The 22,679-nt window shown below is 46.7% G+C and overlaps 1 protein-coding gene across 1 annotated transcript in view; it reads right to left on the reverse strand.

The window, feature by feature from the left end:
- The window catches only part of LOC139052626 (Na(+)/citrate cotransporter-like), a 69,922-nt gene that overhangs the window by 28,026 nt on the left and 19,217 nt on the right, over positions 1–22,679 (reverse strand). The window contains exon 3 of the mRNA XM_070529699.1: positions 10,433–10,548. Coding sequence (XP_070385800.1) covers positions 10,433–10,548 — 116 coding nt within the window. The remainder of the gene's footprint in view (positions 1–10,432; positions 10,549–22,679) is intronic.

A 22,679-nucleotide genomic window follows, 5' to 3' on the forward strand; every position in this document is an offset into this window, starting at 1 on the left:
GCGAATGGTGGCAGCCATCTTCTATTCCTTTCGGAACGGGGCAGTCTCCGGCTACTCAGGAAAAGTTCAGTTTTGTTCGGCATATTAATGCATCTTTAACGCGTACGCGTCACTTTGACGCGATGAGTTTTCACAGTTTTGTGACGTCGAGTGACGTTGAGTGACAGGCAGGTGAGGTGGGTTTGACCAATAGCAGAAGGTTAAAGGCCAAAAAGGCGTTGAATCTGAAATAATTATATCTCTTTTGCTTGCTCGAATCATGCATAATCAGTGTGTACACGTAATGCCAGATTGGAAGCTATCATGGTTTCGTAACGTGGCATGACAGACAGGCGACGTGGAGGTGGTCCAAAAATGTTTTTGACCCGTCGCCGAGGGCGGATTGCAGAATCGAAACAGCTTTACGTTATAGTACCCTACAATGAAATAGGTTTATGTTACATGGCCCCAGCATAAAGTTAAGAATAATGTCGTCTTCTATTGGCGTTTGCATATAAATGCACTCACTTCTAATTCCTGCACGGTGACACCACCGTATGGCGTTTTGCCCTCGCTACACTGCTTCTTGAAAACTGTTATACTGTGTATTGGTTACAACTGGCAGCGCTGGAGCGCATATTCGACCGAGATATAGCTCGTTTCACCGTGAGTAATTTTTTTGCGCCAGATATTCACACACAAAAAAGAAATAACAGCTCGAAGTGAAAAATTACGCAGCCAATAAAAGACAGTGACAGTTCATTCAGAAATACGTATTCACTTATGAAATATGTATATGTATTCATTTAGAAATATGAATACAACAATCAAACCCTGGCCATCAGTCCCCAACAGCTGCTACGCTACTTACCACGGCGGCGGTCAGACCAGTGACGCAGCAGAGGGGGCTAAGAATCTCTGGCTCCGGAAAGGCCGCCATTGGAATTCGAACCTGGCAACGTTTAACGCTAGAGCGTTACCTAGTGAGGCGAGTCTAGCACTTCTATTGGAAGAATTAGCGGGCAGTAAATGGGAGAAGATAGGGCTCAGTGAGGTTAGGAATACAAAAGAAGCATATGCAGTGCTGCAAAGCGGGCACGTCCTGTGCTACCGCGGCATAGCGGAGAGATGAGAACTAGGAGTCGGATTCCTGATTAATAAGGATGTAGCTGGTAACATATCGGAATTCAATAGCATTAACGAGAGGGTGGCAGGTCTTGTTGTGAAACTTAATAACAGGTACGAATTGAACGTCGTACAGGCCCACGCCCCTACATCAAGTCATGATGACCAGGAAGCCGAAAGCTTCTACGAGCACGTAGAATCGGCGATGGGTAAAGTCAAAACAAAATAGAGTATACTGATGGGCTACTTCAACGCCAGGGAAGGCACGAAGTAGGCTGAAGACAAGTCAGTAGGGGAATATGGCAAAGCTTTTAGGAATAGCAGGGGAGAGTTATTACTAGAGTTTGCAGAACGGAATTATACACGGATAATGAATACATTCTTCCGCAATCGGGATAACCGAAAGTGCAAGTGGAGGAGCCCGAATGGCGAGACTAGAAATGAAATAAACTTTATACTCCACGCTAACCCTGGCATCATACAAGATGTGGATGTGCTCGGCAAGGTGCGCTGTAGTGACCATAGGATCATAGGATGGTAAGAACTCCAATTAGCCTAGACTTGAGGAGGGAACGGAAGAAACTGCTACATAAGACGCCGATCAATGAGTTAGCGGTAAGAGGGAAAATAGAAGAATTCCGGATCAAGCTACAGAACAGGTATTCGACTTTAACTCAGGAAGAGGACCTTAGTGTTGAAGCAATTAAGGGGTGTGCAATAGAAGTCGCTGGTAACTTCGTTAAACAGGATACCAATAAGCTATCGCAGGAGATGAAATACCTCATCAAGAAACGCCAATGTATGAAAGCCTTTAACTCTACAGCTAGAACAGAACTGGCAGAGCTTTCGAAGTTAATCAACAAGTGTAAGACAGTTGACATAAGGAAGTATAATATGGATAGAACTGAACATGCTCTCAGGAACGGAGGAAGCCTAAAAGCAGTGAAGAAGAAACTATGAATAGGCAAGAATCAGATGTATGCGTTAAGAGACAAAGCCGGCAGAATCATTACTAAATTCAAGCGGCTGAGGAGTTCTGTAGAGATTTATGCAGCGCCAGTGACAACCCCAACGATAATGGAAGAGATAATGGTCTAGAGGAATTTGATATCCCACAATTAACGCGGGAAGAAGTAAAGAAAGCCTTCGGAGCTATGCAAAGGGGGAAGACAGCTGGGGACGATCAGGTAACAGCATATTTGTTGAAGGATGGTGGGCAGATTGTTCTAGAAAAACTGGCCATCCTGTATACGCAATGCTTCGTGACCTCGAGCGTACCGGAATCTTGGATGAACGCGAACATAATCTTTATCCATAAGAAAGGGAACGACAGAGACGTGAAGAATTATAGACCGATCAGCTTACTGTCCATTGCCTACAAAGTATTTACTAAGGTAATCGCAAATAGAATCCCGAACACATTAGCCTTCTGTCAACTATAGGACAAGGCAGGATTTTGTAAAGGCTACCGAACAATAGGCCAAATTCACACTATCAATCAGGTGATAGAGAAATGTGCGGAATATAACCAACCCTTATATATAGCCTTCATTGATTACGAGAAAGCATTTGATTCTGTCGAAACCTCAGCAGTCATGGAGGCATTACGGAATCAGAGTGTAGACGAGCCGTATGTATAAATACTGAAAGATATCTATAGCGGTTCCACAGCCACCGTGCTCCTCCATAAAGAAAGCAAAAAAATCTCAATAAGCAAAGGCGTCAGGCAGGGAGATACAATCTCTGTAATGCTATTCACAGCGTGTTTACAGGTGGTATTCAGAGACCTGGATTGCGAAGAATTGGGGATAAGGGGTAATGGAGAATACCTTAGTAACTTGCGATTCGCTGATGATATTGCCTTGCTTAGTAACTTAGGAGATCAACTGCAATGCATGCTCACCGACCTGGGCAGGCAAAGCAGAAGGGTCGGTGTAAACATCATTCTTTAGAATACTAAAATAATGCTTAACAGTATCGGAAGGGAACAGCAGTTTACGATAGGTAGCGAAGCACTGGAAGTGGTAAGGGAATACATCTACTTCGGGCAGGTACTGACCACGGATCTGGATCATGAGACTGAAATAATCAGAAGAATAAGGATGGGCTGGAGTGTGTTTGGCAAGCTTTCTCAGACCATGAACATTATCATGGTTTGAGACTGTTGGTCTGGTTGTCATTATCCCTCAAGAGAAAAGTGTATGATAGCTGTGTCTTACCAGTACTCACCTACGGGGCAGAAACCTGGAGGCTTACGAAAAGGGTTCTACCCAAATTGAGGACGACGCAACGAGCTATGGAAAGAAGAATGATGGGTGTAACGTTAAGGGATAAGAACAGAACAGATTGGGTGAAGCAACAAACGCGAGGTAATGACAACTTAGTTGAAATCAAGAAAAATAAATGGGCACGGTCAGGACATGTAATGAGGAGGGAAGATAACTGATGGTCATTAAGGGTTACGGACTGGATTCCAAGGGAAGGGAAGCGTAGCAGGTGGCGCAGAAAGGTCGGTGGGTGGATGAGCCTAAGACGTTTTTAGGGACAACATGGCAACAATTAGCACATGACCGGGGTAGTTGGAGAAGTATGGGAGAGACATTTGCCCTGCAGTGGGCGTAGCAAGCTGATGATTATGATGATGATGATCATGATGATGATCATTCACTAAAAAACTAACTTTAAAGAAGAAAAAACTTTAATAAAGAATAGTCCGGTAGTTCTTGCTGTGGTGGCCTCTGGTGACGGCTCGAAGTCCTTAGACTCGAGCGGTCACCCGCCGTGGTAGCTCAGTGGCTATGGTGTTGGGCTGCTGAGCACGAGGTCGCGGGATCGAATCCCGGCCACGGCGGCCGCATTTCGATGGGGGCGAAATGCGAAAACACCCGTGTGCTTAGATTTAGGTGCACGTTAAAGAACCCCAGGTGGTCAAAATTTCCGGAGTCCTCCACTACGGCGTGCCTCATAATCAGAAAGTGGTTTTGGCACGTAAAACCCCAAATATTATTATTAGACTCGAGCGGCATCTTCGGCTTGCCGGACGGCCCAGAGCTGGTCTGCCAGCTCTGAACTTCTGATAGCCACCTCCCAGCGGAGGTGACGCCTACGGAGAAGGTCCCCGGCGGCTCCCGCATCCGGGGCGGCATCGGGAAGAAGCAAGCTCGAGCCTTCTCCTACTGTGGCAACGGCCGCGAATATGGACGCGTCCCGAACGGAGCTGGTTTGATTACCGTTGTTGCCGGCACACTCCCAGAGCATGTGTCGCAGCGTTGCTCTCTGTCCGCATGCTGTATAAGCGTCTGTTGGATATAAACGTGGATAGCAGTCATGTAAGATAGCGGGGCTAGGGTAGGTGTGTGTCTGGAGCAAGCGTAAAGTTACGGCATCGTTCCTGTTCAATTTATCGTGCGGTGGCGGGAATGTGCGTCTTTCGAGTCTGTAGTGTTTGGTGAGGTCTCTGAACGTGGTTTGGCGATCGTCCCACGCCCAGTGTGTTTCTTGTTCCTGTGTTTCTGTTGTATTGTCCTGATCCGGCAGATCCGATGCCCCGCTCTCGGGGGCGGAAGCGGCCACATAATCAGCGGCGGCTCACCTCGAGCCGTGGCGTGGGCCGCCTCGTTGCCCGCGAGCGGAACATCGGTGTGTGCCGGGGTCCATAGGAGGAAGACCGTAGAGTTTGGGGCTTGCGAGGGCGATGACGAGTCACCGTCGTCAGAAATTTAGAGTATGCGGGCCGCTTCCCGCGAGACACGACCACGCGCGAAGCAACTAACTTTAAGGTGGAAATAGAAGCAGAATAAGGTTGCGCCAAATCCCCCCCCCCCCCCCCCCCGCCCAAGAAAGCTCGAAAGCACCCAACCATAGTTATCCAGAAGTGTGGCATTTTACGCCACACTTTACCAAAAAGAAATTGAAAGTGCGATTCACGTCAAATGTTATCCGTCTGGTAATCAGTACTGCGAGTTTAATAGCATTTGAAGTTTCCTGAACACGCAAAGCAGCCGCCGGGATTGTTCACCGAATACGGATATCGGCAACGAACACTGTGTCAGAAGTGCTCAATGAATTTTGCTGGCTGGCTGGCTGGCTGGATGGATGGATGGATGGATGGATGGATGTTGTAAGTGTCCTCTTTGTTTTGGAACGGGGCGGTGGATTGCGCCATCAAGCTCTTGTTATTTTATAGCCTAATCTCCTACGTATGGTAAAAAAGAAAAAAAAAAGAAAAGGAAAGAAAAAAATACGACCAACTCCCATAACTAAAGTTTCTATTTATTATTGCATTTATTACAGCGTTTTACATGACAAAACACCTTTCTTATTATGAGGCACGCTGTAGTGGGCGACTCCCAAAATTTGGACCACCTGGGGTGCGTTAACGTGTGCCTAAATTTAAGTACACGGGTGTTTCAGCATCTCGCCCCCATTGAAATTCTGCCTCGGTGTCTGGGATCCAATCAACCAAAGTTTCTGAAGACCTATTGTGAATTTCGTCTTTGGACGCCTCCGTTGTTTGTCGTTTCCCTACTTTTCTTCACCAATCTTCCCAACGCCGCGCACTAATCTCTACAGCTTACATGTTTACTTTGCTTCTACTGTCGCTGAACACAAGGGCTTCAAGGAGGCCAGTGGTGCCTAACTCGACAGCTGGGCAGATATCTTCACATTCTAATAAAACATCCTCCATCGATTCCCTAGCTTTACCACAGCAACCGAATGCTGCTTCCTTCTTATATCTCGTTTTATAAGTGCGTGTTCTAAGACAGCCTGACCTCACTTCGAAAAGTAGTCAGCTTCCCTTTGAGTAATGAAACATTTTTTCTTTCTTGATTTCGTTTTTTCCTCTTTCGTTGTTACTCATAGCAGCTTTTTTTTTCATTGCCGCAACCCATGAGATTCTCTCAGCCTCTCTGACTTTCCGCTTGACGTTTATTGCTGCTGTGTGCTCACCATAGAGGCCACATACTTTCTGGTAAGCTTTCCAGTTCTTTTCCTATACTGTGACTCAATGGTTTTCTTGTACAAATACCTGAAAACGCTCCCAGCCCATTTACTTTCTTCCAAATTCCTCAGTAGCTCTTCATAATTAATTTTGCTCTAAGCTTCCCTCACTTAAAAATTTGTCCAGCCCATATCAACCTGCATAGCTTCATTTGTATTCTTTCCGTAATCCCGAATGAGAGGCGTCCCACTGACCTTTGGTTCCCATGGAGTCCGGATTGTACCCCTGATTTAAAGCAAACAACCGCATATCCAAAAGTAAGTGCTGGAATCATTACACCTTTCTACACACCCCGGAGTACCTCGTACCTATTATATTCCCGTAACACTGTGTGCTTTATTATGGCTGCATTTCTCTTCCCCTTTATTGGTACTGTTTTTTCCTGTGTTTCCGTATCTCTATTGACTTCATTTATTAATTTACCAAGGTATTTATGTTCTTTTACCCGAGGTATTTCCTGGCTCTGTATTGTTACTGTCTGTTCACTGTTTTCATTGACGCGTACTTTGACGCGTGAATACCATAACACCTGATTTTATAGCACAAAATTTCTAACTTAAATTCTCCCCTTCCTGTCCACAGATATTAGCCAGACGTTGCAAATCACTTTGCTTGTTAGCTAGCAACACAATGTCGTCCACATAAAATAAACCTGGAGGCTGCAGCCCCACTACTGAACTCATCTATTTGTATTCAAGATTAAACCCGATATTACTTCTTTGTAGCACCCTCTCCATCCTGACCATGTACATTATAAACAACAGTGGGGATAAAGAGCACCCCTGCTGAGTCCTTTGTTGGTATCAACTTTCTCCTCGCTCCTCATTCCTTCTCATTCGACGCAAACGATATTTTCTTGGTAAATATATCTGAAAAGCTGTAGAAAATCGTCGTCTAAGCGTTCCCTTTCCAGAATGTCGCACAAAGTGCTACGGTCTGTGTTTTCATACGATCCTGTACTAACTAAAAAGGCCACCTATAGCGGTGTCTTTCCAACTCTTGATATTTTAATATACTGAGTACGGACAAATGAGTTATTATCCAAACATCTACCTTTTGTGGAGTCATTCTGAAGTACTCCCAAAATGCCATTATTCCCTGTCCATGCTTGCAGCTTTAACTTGATTGCTAACCTGTATATTACCGAGGAAATGGTAAACTGTCTATACGAGTGAATTTTATCTTTCTCCCCCTTACCTTTATTAATTAATTCATTCTACTTTGTCACCAACTGTCTGGTATTGGTCTATCTTTCAAAGTTTTTTCCACTGCTTTCACAAGAGCTTCCTTACTTTTTGGTCCTAGTTCATTAATCAGCCTAACGGGAACCTCGTGTAGCCCTGTGGCTGTGTGCTTAGGAATTTTCTCTTCTGCTTTCTTCCAGTTGAAATTTGTCAGCAGCAGCTCCTTTTTCATTTGATTGTCTTTCATGCGCTTTTTTTCCCTCAACTACAACCTCATCATTGCCTTGGAAAGGTTCAGCTGCTAATTTCCGGATGTAATTTAATGCCGCGTTCCCTTCTAGTTTGTTTCCATCATGGTCTAGGATATGAAGTTGTCTTGTTCTTGACTTCCTGCCTAACAATTTTATGTGGTTCCAAAATATTCTAGGTGAGGCCTTTTTTTTTTCTCACGTATTTCTGACAACCGGCGTCCACTTTCACTTTTTATCTTTGCTTGCGCCGGTAATTGAACAATGGAATTTTCCTCGCGGTATATTTCCCATTTACTGGCTACTTCATCCTGTGGCAACTGCGCCTTCATTGCCATTTGTTGGGCGTGTTGGTTGTCGTTGTCGTCTCCCTTCCGTCCTTGTTTGCTGGCGCTAAATGTGCGCCTTCATTGCCTGCCTGTGCTCTCGAGATGATTTCAGTCGTTCGGCAATCGCTTCTCGTATCTCCCTGTTCCACCAGCTTTTCAGTTTCTTTTTTCCGTTCCAATGAACATGCTGTTTCTCTTTCCGTATTTCTGTCGTTATAACACTTAGAAGCTAACTATATTTCCGCTCTTTACTTGGCCTTTTGCAAAGTTATTCCTCAACTCTTGTGACTATATTTGTTATTTGTTCAGCGTCCAAATTTGGACTGTGTTTTTTGCGCTCCTTGCTCTCTTTCCCAAGTACATATCCCATTTTCAAAATGATGCGTTTATGGTCACTTCCTATATTGCTATGCCCTTCCTTATCAATGACAATTTCTTTCAACTTATCATGAAATGCTTCTGTCATCAGACAGTAATCAATGGTCCATTGCCGGTTTCCCACTTCCCACATGATCTGCCCTTCACACTTAGGCCCTGCGTTCACGATAACGAGGTTATGTTGCTCACAAAGGTCTAGCATTGACGTCCCGTTGTTGTCGGTATAGCTATCTAAATCCTGTATGTGGACATTTATGTCACCGTACAGGATAATTTTGGCATCATTTCCGAAACCATTAATATCAGCACTTAGACATTCCACTAACTCTTGATTCTTCTCTACGCAATTATTTCCAGTTAACAAATACGTTACGCCCACCCAAGTTTTTTTTTTCACTCATTGTAACCGATACCAAATATTCTCTTGACATTTTGAAGGTACTCTTTTTCATTCGGTCCCCCGATGGATGAGCATTCCGACTCCCTCTCCCTTTCTTTCCGAGTTAGTTCTGTTGCCCCTTCCCAAACATAATGCTCAATCACTGGCGGCTCTTCCGAGTCTCTTAGGTGCGTTTCTGTAACTGCATACACCTCTATTTGTTCTCTGTTTAACAGATCCTCAATTTCCACCCACTTTTTTTTTCTTCTGTCGTCCTGCATGTTTATGTAGCATATTATATGGTGAGCTATCCAGCTATCCTTCAGACGGGCGAAACAAGAATCACACAGACAAGGGTTAAAAAATTGTGTTTCTGGGGCTTAACTTGCCAAAACCACGATATGATTATGAGGCATGCCGTAGTGAGGGACCTCGGATTAATTTAGACCACCTGGGGTTCCTTAACGTGCACCCAATGCACGCTACACGGACGTTTTCGCCACCATTGAAATCCGGCCGCCACGGACGGAAATTTGACCACTGCACTTTTAAATTGACTTCTGGGGTTTTACGTGCAAAAAACTCATGATTTCTTTATGAGGTAAACGATAGTAGGGGATTTCAATAACACTTCATTTGGGCCTAGTTGGTACATAACTCTGAACTAAACGTAACAGCGCTAACACCTAAGACGACCCACACAAAGAAAGCAGCGCCAGTGTGTGTCGTGTCTTTCTTTTTGTGGCCCGTCTTAGGTGTTTGCGCTGTTACGTTTATTTCAAGATAGTAGGGGACTCCGAATTAATTTTGACCACAAGGGGAACCTTAACATAACCCCCAATGCACGAGACTAAGGCATTATTGCATTTCGCCCTCATCCAAATGCGGCCGGCGCAGCCGGAACTTGATCCCGCGACCTCGTTCTTAGCAGAGCTATACCATAGCAGCTAAGGCGCTTTTGTGCTTACCAGCGCAACCCCCTGGCCACTACGCCACTGTGACGGGTACCAAAGCGTGTCATTGTGCTCAATCTCGCGTTATGCCGTCTGATAGAACTGTCTTTTTACAGCGAAGCTGCAATGGCTAGCTGATTCGTCCATCCGTCCGTCTGTCAGTCTCCTGTACGCCGAAAACTCTTCCGGCACAACCCCATGCGCATGCGCAGAAGAAAGATAGGAGAAAGAAAGGCGCGCGATTAGCCAACATCGCCCATGGCACAAGGCCTCTTTAGATCCATGACATCACGCCACCTGGCCTGAAATTTCCTTTGACAAGGCTGGCGTGATGAAAACGGCAATGTCGAGATCACTGTCGCCTACTTGGGAGCATCCCCATTAGATTATGTGGCAGTGAGGCCAGGTAACATGATCTCATGGATCGGAGTGAAAAGGCATTGCGCGATCTAGGTGGTGTTGGATTAGCTGCGGTAGTATTGATGTGGTTGCTCCTCGTCATAGCCGAGCACGCGCGCAGCAGTTTCTTTCCGTTTCCGAAATGAGTAGGTGATGCGTCATACATATTGCTCAGGATCAGGTAGCTTTCGATCAGCAATGCCGCGAGCAAAACTGGGAACGAGCTCGCCTAAGCCATGCTTTATGCTGCAGCCCGGGCACAAGAACAATTATGAACCAACTAGGCCGTCAGTCAATTCCTCGCGTATTGTGCTTCCTGTCGACTTTTATCTTTGCCCTCCGGGTCCCACTTCTAATGCTTTCAGTTCCAACCAGGTTTTTCTTTTTTTTTCTAGGCCGTTTCTCTCTCTTTTTTCTCGGGTATAGTGTATCTGATCAGTAAGTAAGCCTACTGACATCTTGATGCCGGTGCCCAGCAGACACAACATCTTGAGGGCAATCCTTTGATGCAAGTGCGAATGTTCAATGGCGACGGCCATAACCAGGGTGCCCAGGAACATGAGGTTAATGTCCTGAAACAGAAATGAGAGTCTGTAAGCTTCTAGATAATGGCAGTGGCGTTTTGTGAGCTGTAGAAAACCGCCAATTCAATACTGAACGAAGCCCATGCATGTTATGCATGGGCCTCGTCATAACATGATCACGCATGTACGCTCGTAGATGGTCTAACTATAAAAATCTTTGAAGCTAGATGCGCGAAAATACGAAGTTTTTAAAATCCCTTAATTCCTCATTTAGAAACACTGTGCGAGTTTAACGTCCCCGTATATGTAACACTGTATAAAGTGTTGCAATAACTTAGTTATTACACCTTTATAAATAGTAGTGCCGCCATTGAATATTGTGCAGTCCTATGTTAATTAATAGGTCTGTGGGCTTTAGAGGTGCCTAAAATCAAACAATATGCAGGTATTGTGAAAGGGAAAATGGTCGTTCATCCGAGTGTCGCGCGAAGCTAAAAAAAAAGAAACCCATACGGGTTTCTAAAAATAATGCTTCGCAGTTGAAGAAAAATTCTTCCTGATCGAGGGATCGAACCCGAGGCCAAGGCGTTTCGGAGTCGACCGCACTACAGCATCTGAGCTAACCAAGAAGCTAGCAGACTTCTGTGCGGGGGTGAATCAATCGACAAGTCGAAGCGCGGGGACACTAAATATGGTAAGTTAATGGTACGGAAGTCTCTAACGTGAACGCAAGTTCATTAAAGGCAAAAATGCCATTCACCCGGCTATATCATGAAGCTACAAAGGACTAGAATCAATTTGTCTTGAACTGCGAAGCTTTTTTTTCTCATAAGCCTCTATGGGTTTCCTTTGTAGCATCTTCTTACTGTCGGGCCGATTTAAATAAATAAATAAATTCTGATGTTTTCCGAAACCACAATCTGATGATGAGGCACGCCGTAGTGGGAGACCCTGGATTAATTTTGCCCACCCATGGCGTTTTTTCACCGTGCACTTAAATCTAAGTACACGTGTACACGTACACGTGTACCGTGCACTTAAATCTAAGTACACACCTAAATGCCGCCGCCTCGGTCCAGGATCAAACCCTCGACCTTGTACTTCTCAGCACAACTCCCCAGCCACCTCATCCCTTCGGAGGATAGCCGAGTGGATGACAATTTTCTGTTTAGAGAACCTTCCTGCACCTTCCGGGATTCCGCAGGACTGGTCTGCTATACATGTATTCTTTCTTGCTTTCTTGCCTCGTTGCGAAGAGACGTGCGCACGCTCCCCACTGACACTGATTTGTGGGTTACAATGACGTGCTATATAAGCGCGTTCGCTAGAGTTAGCAGTGCACCACGAGAAATGTTTGTACGCTGACGTTTTTGACTGTCTGTTGTACAGTGTATACCGTGGATACGAAGCAGACGATGCAAGTGCTCGCCTCACGTGGAAAAAGAAGCCGCCCAAAGGCTGGGCGTGCTTTCGAACTGGTGAAAGGCAATGCACACGTTGTTGAACATGCGTGGCAGAATATCCATTGTTTTCTGTCAGCCTCTTGCACCACCGTTCTTTAGGTGAGCCACCAAGATGATCGCATCTCACTGGACTACATGAATACGAATATAAAAATTCGCCCATGCCGTTCTTGTGAGTTCTAGCGGCATCGTTGTTTTCCACCAAAAGAAGCTTTCATGAAAGAGGCTGAATAATATAATTTGTTAATCTATCCTGCCTAAGCGGCTGCAGATGCGTAATTTCAAGAGTTGTAGTAAACTTTCGTGAGGGATGATTACTTCTTTCTTGAACTGGCGATGTTCAGTACATCTAACATAGCGATGCCTTTAGCAGGTTTTGCAGGAAGACAAGGCCAATACAGAAATCACAATGATTCTTACGACTGTACATTATAATCGCTCTATAGTTTCACGCTGCGCGCACCGACAGTCTCAATCCAGACAGACACTGTGCTCGGCATTAAAGTGGAGGCGCGGAACTAGGTCGAGCGTAGATCACGTTGGAAATTCAAACTCGCATATCTCCCTTAAAACAAAAACAGACACGATATTGCCACGACCTCGACACAGCTGACAGCCACTCGGTACAATTCGGTGCCACGTGCTAGGCATGTTGGGTGGCTCCCAGAAGACGACAACGACGAAGCTGCCAGGACAGCGATATATAGAAGTTCTAAAGCGTTGACCGAAGTCTTTTGTGGCTTTGTCTGGGACAAACTGGTGGAGGTGTGGGGTACGCGTCTATGTACTCTGACCCCCAGAAACTGTAAGCGGACAACCTACACAAAAGCCGACGGCTTCAAAGACTGCCTCCGGAATACGGCCTGCAAGATCTGCCGAGGATGTCTACCACAACCGCAAGCCAGGCACAGGAGACATATGGTACGGGACAGCCTCCTGCGTCGCTGGTTCTCCACACCCCGCCGTGGCCGCGGCCGTTCCATGGTGAACCTTTTGAGGACGTGGAAGACTGGCTCGATGACTTCTATCGTGTGGCTGACGTCAATTATTGGGACGAGCAGCAAAAGTTAAGGAACGTGTACTTCGCCCTAGAGGACTCTGCCCGAATATGGTTCACTAACCACGAGCCATCCATCACCACCTGTCAAGAATTTCAATGGCAGATACGCGATACATACAGCAGACCTGCAAGAAAAGAGTGCGCAGAGGAAGCCCTTAAGAATTGGGTTCAAAGGCCGAACAAAAGCGTAGCCATGCTCGTAGAGGAGATGTCGCGGCTTTTCAAGCGGGCTGACGCTGGCATGACAGAAGCGAAGAAAGTACGCCTGCTGATGCGCGCAGTCAAAGAGCAGCTGTTTGCTGGACTGATGGGAAGGCCTCCAGCTACAGTGGCTGAGTTCGTCAATGAGGCGACAACAATGGAGCGAGCCCTTCAGCAACGCTCCTCGGTCTGCGCTCGCCAAATAAGCCTGGGGTCAGCATCTTCTCTCCCATTGCCCTATGACACCGATGCGCTTCGAGAGCTTGTGCGTAGCGTCGTGCGTGAGGAGCTCGATCGACTACAGGGAGTGCGATTTCAACCGACCGCAACATCCCTCCCAGATATCGTCCGCGAAGAAGTCCGCCAGGCGGCACAGCCATTCGTGCAAACCAGACCTGAAGCCGCCCCCGTACTGACTTAGGCGCAAGCAGTGAGGCTATCTGCGCAACCCGGGATCCACCGTAGCCCGCCTTCTTCTGAAGAACCACTGTGCCACTTGCAGGGCCAAGCTTCACGTACAAATATGTACGGGTCCATGAGCCCCCGAATCAATACGCGAAAGTCAGACGTGTGGCGCCCACCTGGCTATCAGCCACCCTGCTTCCACTGTGGCGAAGCGGGCCACTTGTACCGTGCCTGCTACCACCGAAGAATAGGACTCCAGGGCTATCACCCCGGCGCTCGTCGCCCACGTGAGGGAGAGCACCCGAGAGAAATCCAGCAATATCTGGCCAGTCAACCTTCGTCGCCGTACGCTCAGTTCCCAACGGTTGAACAGTCCCTGCCAATGACCCGATCTCCGTCTCCGCAGAGGCGCCAGTCACGATCAGGACCTCCTCGACGATTGGCGTCACCTAGCTGCTACACTACGTTCTCCGCTTCCGTGGGCAACCAGCCCACGAGCCCAAGTCGGAGAAACTAATAACAGCGACCTCCGGAGGTGGGGCCGCTGTCCAACGCACTTCGAAAGATCCTCCGCTCCGACACTCCGGCGACGGCGTCGACAACGACGACGACAACGACGACTGCGTACCTTCGACACCTTCCTTCCAAAACCGTGAACCTGTTTCAGCCGACATACTCGTTTCCGTAGATAAACACCCGGTAACCGCTCCTGTCGATACGGGTGCCGATTATTCTGTCATGAGCGGATAACTGGTTACTGCACTTCGGAAGGTAATGACACCGTGGCAAGGGCTTAAGCTCCCTACAGCGGCGGTCATCTTCTCACGCCGATCGGCAAATGCACTGCGAGGGTACAAATTCGTGAGGTCACATTTGTCGGTTCATTTATTATACTGGCATAGTGCTCTAGACAAGTCATACTCGGCATGGACTTTCTTCGGGAGTACGGCGCAATCAAACCTTCGCGATTCACTTTCTTTAGCGAACGCGCAACTCATTCGGACGGCTACCACCCTCAGCCCACGGCGATACGCGTTTCGGGTGACTGTGCTACTTTACCACCCCAGAGCTTTGCGTTGATCACCGTAGAAACAGACGATGATCGTCCCAACTCGGAATCGCTGAAGGCAATCTGTCAGTCTTGTTGGCTCGACAGGTTTGCGTAGCCCGCGGCATCTTGCAGCTGTTGTCACGGACTGATCAGATTTTAGTGACGAATTTCAGTCGTGAATACCAGCACTTCGCCCCACGAACTGCCATTGCCTATTTGGAGCCAGTCAGTGACTTTCCCGCTTGTTTAAGTGTAGGACACAATGATGGATATTCTAACTGTGAGGTACCAGCCAACAGCAATATTGATGTGAATTCTAAATTATCAGGTGAACAACAAGCTAGCATTCGAAGCCTTTTGCAGTCTTTTGCGGACTGTTTCGCTTCAACGTCGAAGATCAACCAAATGCCTTTTGCGAAACAGAATTGCTACAAATCCCAATGGAAGACCCGTGCGCCAACGTGCCTACCGTGTTTCTCGTTAATAGAAAGACGCCATCTGAAATCAAGTCCAAAAAATGCTTACCGACGATATCATACAGCCCTCCACCAGTCCATGTGCGTCATCTGTGGTTCTGGTGAAAAAGAAAGACGGCACACTGCGTTCATGCGTTGACTATCGCAAGCTTAACAACGTTACGAAGAAGGACGTTTATCACCTTCCCTACATCGACGACTCTTTGGACCGCCTTCGACATGCTCGATACTTCTCATCGATGGACCTTCGCAGTGGCTGCTGGCAAATAGAGGTTGATGAGCATGACTATGAGAAAACCGCATTTATTACGCCTGACGGACTCTACGAATTCAAGGTCCTTCCTTTCGGATTGTGCTCGGCGCCTGCTACTTTTCAGCGCATGATGGACACGGTTCTATCAGGTCTCAAGGGGCAGTCATTCCTTGTCTATGTAGATGATATCGTTGTGTTTTCAGAAACCTTTGAGCAGCACCTCTAGCGCTTACAAGCAGTTCATGACGCAATTCGTACTGCTGGCCTGTCTTTAAAGCCTGAAAAATGCCCTTTCGGGTATGACGAACTCAAATTTTTAGGCGATGCCGTCAGCTACGAGGGCACTTGCCAAGACCCTGACAAAACCATTGCTGTTGCTTCGTTTCCAACACCGTCGAACAAACACGAACTCCACCGTTTTCTAGGGCTTTGCGCATATTATCGACGCTTCGTGGCTAACTTTTCACGGATAGCCGAATCTTTGCAACGGTTGACTAAGGATAATGTTCCGTTTGTCTGAGGCCAACAAGAGGCCTTCCGTGAACTCCAGAAACGTCTGCACACACCTCCTGTTCTAGGACACTTTGTCGAAGACAGTGACACCGAGTTGCACACGGATGCCAGCAACGTTGGCTTTGGTGCCGTCCTCGTACAGTGGCAAGATGGAGCCGAGCGCGTCATTGCGTACGCAAGCCGCACTTTGTCTCCAGCTGAAAGGAATTATTCCACTACGGAGAAGGAATGCTTGGCCGTTGTGTGGACAATTGCTAAGTTCCGACCCTATTTGTACGGCCGATCGCTTCGAGTTGTGACAGATTAACATTCAGTGTGCCGGCTCGCCAATGTGAAGGATCCATCTGGCCGTCTTGCACGCTGGAGTCTTCGCTTGCAAGAATACGAATAATATAGTCCGGGCGTAAACACGCCGACGCCGACTGCCTGTCACGTGCTCCCCTTCAACCGTCGCCATACGACTTTGATGAACAGGACGCATTTCTGTCCATTATTACAGTGTCAGACACCAGCAAGCAAAGCGCGATGATTCAGAACTCCAGCCTCTCATCGACTACCTTGAGAACCGTCTACCAGAGCCGCCTCGTATGTTCATCCGCAAGTTATCCTCGTTTTTTCTCCGCAATGGCTTTCCCTACAAATTGGGTTTTCACTCGACCGCAACCGCCTGCCTCCTTGTAGTGACGTCTTCACTACGTGACGACATCCTGCGGGCCTCTCACGACGAGCCATCTTCAGGCATACGCATACGCCAAAAGTACTCCTGTCCTAACCTTCGCCGTGACGTAAAGCAATACTTGAAGACATGCAGCGACTGCCAGAGACGCAAGACACCACCCGTGCGTCCCACTGGACTTCTCCATCCCGTGGATCCTCCGCCGATACCTTTTCAGCAGGGTGGCATAGATTTTCTTGGACTATTCCCCACGTTGAGGACAGGTAGCCGTTGGATTGCTGTTGCCACCGACTACCTTACACGTTACATTGAAACCCGAGCTTTCCTACGAGGCACTGCTAATGATATTGCGACCTTCTTTATACATGGTGTCATACTCCGCCACGGTGCTCCAACAGTGGTTATAACCGACCGGCGCACAGCATTCACAGCGCAGCTCACAGAAGATATCATGCTTCTCAGTGGTAAAGTTCACCGCAAAGCCACTGCTTACCATCCCCAGACGAATGGGCTCACAGAAAGGCTGAACAAAACCATCGCTGATATGATTTCCTTGTACGCCGACGTCGACCACAAAAACTGGGACGACATTCTCCCATATGTTACGTTTGCATATGGTACTGCCGTTCAAGAAACTACCAGCTTCACCCCTTTTCGCTTGGTGCACGGCCGGGAAGCTGTCACAACGTTGGATGCAATGCTTTTACTCACCTACTGTTCCAACGTTGTCACTGATGCTGCCGAATTCGCTCGATGCGCCGAAGAGGCGCGCCAGCTCGCACGAATGCGTATCCGCTACCAACAACACAATGACGCCGACCGATACAAGCTTCGACACCGCGACGTCACTTATCAACCCGGTGACAAACTATGGGTGTGGACATCGATCAGCGAGCGTGGTCGGTCGGAGAAACTTCTGCGCCGCTACTTTGGACCTTATATCATTGTTCAATGACTCGGCGACGTCACATACGAAGTGATTTCTGAAGAAGAAGGCACCACTCGCCGTCCCCGACGCCCTCGTCTGTCCGATGTCGTTCACGTCTCTAGATTGAAGTTATACCACTCCCGCTAAACACGAAACTCCACACCTCTCTCACCATCTACGTCTCTTTTAACAGTATCACCATGGCAATCTCCAGTGCATCAATGTTCCACATCGAGACCATGCTTCTAGGGATGGGGGTAATGCCACGACCTCGACACAGCTGACAGCCACTCGGTGCAATTCGGTGCCACATGCTAGGCATGTTGGGTGGCTCCCAGAAGAAGACAATGACGAAGGTGCCAGGACAGTGATATATAAAAGATATATAGCGTCGACCGAAGTCTTTTGTGACTTTGTCTGTGACAATATAATGAAGAAAATACAATGCCAACAAACAAACTTATCTCATTTACTTTGTGCTTCATCTTTACCTGTACCACCTCATTGCGAAAATCAGGGTTGAAAGTGGATCATAACCAACATTTTGATAGGTTTGTCTCTTTTCTTCTTCAGAAAACTCTTACAATGTATTGGCGCAAGAGAATTATAACTGCAGATTACAACTCTAGCACAGTCAGGTGAGATAATTACAGCAAAAAAATGTATAGTAGATTTGCCAGAAAAAATTGGTCAACTTGGCAGATAAGGAACTTTTTCCCATGCACGCCACATTAGCACCAGTACATAGTTGGGGCAAATATTTTTTTGTTCAGCAGAAATAAGTTGTGCAGCGTTACACGCTAAAGTACATTTAATATTATTTTTTCGCTGAACCATGCGCCACGTACTTGCGCAAACGTTGAACGCGCCTCGAAATATACTAGTGAGTGGGAATCTGGTAGTAAATAGCCATGATTTTCCACAAACCATCTCTAATTGTAGAGCGAGACGCTGGGGCAGTTGAAGTGGAAGACTCCAACTTTGACGTGAAACTGTTGACTCATGCTTGCATAAATTTTGCAATGATGATTTGAACTGTATATTGTCACGTGGTAGTGACATATACAGAACACAGCAGCAATACTGTGAAAGAAACTAACCTTTATTGGGCGAACCTGTGCCCACGAAAACAGGCTACACTTAAAGAACGGCGACAACGGCGAATACAGTCGGCGATCGTCAAAATCTGATCAGTTGGTCAGGCGCGTGGGCTTTTATACAGCAGTCGTCGAATGTTCCAGACTAATCGCGGGGAACCGCGTGTCTTCCACGAAGTTCTACACCATTCGCATCATGCGATGAAGTCTAATAGCACAAGGTTCGGCGACAGCAGACAGCGGATAGAAGCATCGATAACATTCCAGAAACTTCCGATACATGCAGGCGTGTCCCGCACTGTGCGATAACATTTGTTAGGCGGCGAAACGTGGTCGCCCAATAAAGACTAGTACACGTGTCAATATTTTCGAAGTCGCTTATGTGATGTCATCTTTGTCTGGTTTGGACACTTTAAGAAATTCATGGCAGGATTTTCATACATATCATTTGTAATGGTGATGGAGTTGTGCTCATAAGGGAGAATTCCTTAGAGCCAAGCTGTTAAGTTTGTTTGTTAGTTGGGGTTTAATGGCACAAAGGCAACTAAGGCCATGCTGCGCCAGTCACAAGACAAAAGGAAACGCAAGGTTAGAGCAGGCAAACCTGCATCGCATTATAGTTCGTGTAAATAACCAGTTGTCTCTAAAAAGTTGAACAGGTTTGTAAGTGGCACTAGTGGGTCATCTGCCAGTAATAAATAGGGCAGGGTGTAAAGGTGTGCTTAAATTATATAGGTTGTGTAAAAGCTTCCGCCGCTGGGCTTCAAACTGTGGACATGTTATAAGGATATGTATTACTGTAAGGGGTTGATTGCATTTTTCGCAAGTCGGCGGGTTTTCTTTTCGGAGGAGAAAGTTGTGTGTTAAATGTGTGTGTCTAATCCGAAGTCGGCACAGGATCACCTCATAGAACCGTTGCTGGTGAGTGCACGACTTCCACTGACCAATTACGGGCTTAGTAAGGTGTAGCTTGTTGCTTAAGCAATGGTCCCATGCCTGTTGCCATTTGGCCGTCAAGGCCTTCCCAATCGACGTGATACTATCCCACTATGGAAGCGCCGTGTTTGTTACGTATTTGCGCGCTGCCATTGATGGACACCTATCCGCTGCTTCCGTCTAGCAGTGCTATTGGAGGAATTAGAGGGCAGTAAATGGGATATCATAGGGCTCAGTGAAGTTAGGAGGCCAAAAGAAGCATATGCATATACAGTGCTAAAAAGCGGGCACGTCCTATGCTACCGGGGCTTAGCAGAGAGAAGAGAACTAGGCGTCGGATTTCTGATTAATAAGAATATAGCTGGTAACATACAGGAATTCTATAGCATTAACGAAAGGGTGGCAGGTCTTGATGTGAAACTTAATAAGAGGTACAAAATGAAGATTGTACAGGCCTACGCTCCTACATCCAGTCATGATGACCAGGAAGTCGAAAGCTTCTATGAAGACGTGGAATCGGCGATGGGTAGAGTGAAAACTAAATACACTATACTAATGGGCGACTTTAATGCCAAGGTAGGCAAGAAGCAGGCTGGAGACAAGGCCGTGGGGGAATATGGCATAGGCACTAGGAATATCAGGGGAGCGTTATTAGTAGAGTTTGCGGAACAGAATAATATGAGGATAATGAATACCTTCTTCCGCAAGCGGGATAGCCGAAAGTGGACGTGGAGGAGCCCGAACGGCGAGACTAGAAGTGAAATAGACTTCATACTCTGCGCTAACCCTGGCATCATACATGATGTGGACGTGCTCGGCAAGGTGCGCTGCAGTGACCACAGGATGGTAAGAACTCGAATTAGCCTAGACCTGAGAAGGGAACGGAATAAACTAGTACATAAGAAGCCGATCAATGAGTTAGCGGTAAGAGGGAAAATAGAGGAATTCCAGATCAAGCTACAGAACAGGTATTCGGCTTTAACTCAAGAAGAGGACCGTAGTGTTGAAGCAATGAACGACAATCCTGTGGGCATCATTAAGGAGTGTGCAATGGAAATCGGTGGTAACTCCGTTAGGCAGGATACCAGTAAACTGTCGCAGGAGACGAAAGATCTGATCAAGAAACGCCAATGTATGAAAGCCTCTAACCCAACAGCTAGAATAGAACTGGCAGAACTTTCGAAGTTAATCAACAAGCGTAAGACAGCTGACATAAGGAAGTATAATATGGATAGAATTGAACATGCTCTCAGGAACGGAGGAAGCCTAAAAACAGTGAAGAAGAAACTGGGAATCGGCAAGAATCAGATGTATGCGTTAAGAGACAAAGCCGGCAGTAGCATTACTAATATGGATGAGATAGTTCAAGTGGCTGAGGAGTTCTATAGAGATTTATACAGTACCAGTGCCACCCACGACGATAATGGAAGAGAAAATAGTCTAGACGAATTCGAAATCCCACAGGTAACGCCGGAAGAAGTAAAGAAAGCATTGGGAGATATACAAAGGGGGAAGGCAGCTGGGGAGGATCAGGCAACAGCAGATTTGTTGAAGGATGGTGGGCAGATTGTTCGAGAAAAACTGGCCACCCTGTATACGCAATGCCTCATAACGTCGAGCGTACCGGAATCTTGGAAAAACGCTAACATAATCCTAAGCCATAAAAAAGGGGACGCCAAAGACTTGAAAAATTATAGACCGATAAGCTTGCTGTCTGTTGCCTACAAAGTATTTACTAAGGTAATCGCAAATAGAATCAGGAACACATTAGACTTCTGTCAACCAAAGGACCAGGCAGGATTCCGTAAAGGCTACTCAACAATAGACCATATTCACACTATCATTCAGGTTATAGAGAAATGTGCGGAATATAACCAACCCTTATATATAGCTTTCATTGATTACGAGAAAGCATTTGATTCTGTCGAAACCTCTGCAGTCATGCAGGCATTACGGAATCAGGGTGTAGACGAGCCGTATGTAAAAATACTGAAAGGTATCTATAGCGGCTCCACAGCCACTGTAGTCCTCCATAAAGAAAGCAACCAAATCCCAATAAAGAAAGGCGTCAGGCAGGGAGATACGATCTCTCCAATGCTATTCACAGCGTGTTTACAGGAGGTATTCAGAGACCTGGATTGGGAAGAAATGGGGATAAAAGTTAATGGAGAATACCTTAGTAACTTGCGATTCGCTGATGATATTGCCTTGCTTAGTAACTCAGGGGACCAACTGCAATGCATGCTCACTGACCTCGAGAGGCAAAGCAGAAGAGTGGGTCTAAAAATTAATCTGCAGAAAACTAAAGTAATGTTTAACAGTCTCGGAAGAGAACAGCAATTTACAATAGGCAGCGAGGCACTGGAAGTCGTAAGGGAATACACCTACTTAGGGCAGATAGTGACTACGGATCCGGATCATGAGACGGAAATAATCAGAAGAATAAGAATGGGCTGGGGTGCGTTTGGCAGGCATTCTCAGATCATGAACAGCAGGTTGCCATTATCCCTCAAGAGAAAAGTGTATGATAGCTGTGTCTTACCAGTACTCACCTACGGGGCAGAAACCTGGAGGCTTACGAAAAGGGTTCTACTCAAATTGAGGACGACGCAACGAGCTATGGAAAGAAGAATGATAGGTGTAACGTTAAGGGATAAGAAAAGAGCAGATTGGGTGAGGGAACAAACGCGAATTAATGACATCTTAGTTGAAATCAAGAAAAAGAAATGGGCATGGACAGGACATGTAATGAGGAGGGAAGATAACCGATGGTCATTAAGGGTTACGGACTGGATTCCAAGGGAAGGGAAGCGTAGCAGGTGGCGCAGAAAGTTAGGTGGGCGGATGAGATTAAGAAGTTTGCAGGGACGGCATGGCCACAATTAGTACATGACCGGGGTTGTTGGAGAAATATGGGAGAGGCCTTTGCCCTGCAGTGGGCGTGACCAGGCTGATGATGATGATGATGATGATGATCCGCTGCTTCATTTCCCGGTATACCGACATGGCTTGGTACCCAGCAAAACCTAATTGACCAGCCGTATTTGTTTTATGTTACCATGTTTAAAATATCGCCTATCAGGGGTTCACATTTGGATTTCGCGTTTAGAGCCTTCAGTG

The sequence above is a fragment of the Dermacentor albipictus genome, unplaced genomic scaffold (assembly GCF_038994185.2).
Source record: "Dermacentor albipictus isolate Rhodes 1998 colony unplaced genomic scaffold, USDA_Dalb.pri_finalv2 scaffold_28, whole genome shotgun sequence".
NCBI classification, from domain to species: Eukaryota; Metazoa; Arthropoda; class Arachnida; order Ixodida; family Ixodidae; genus Dermacentor; species Dermacentor albipictus.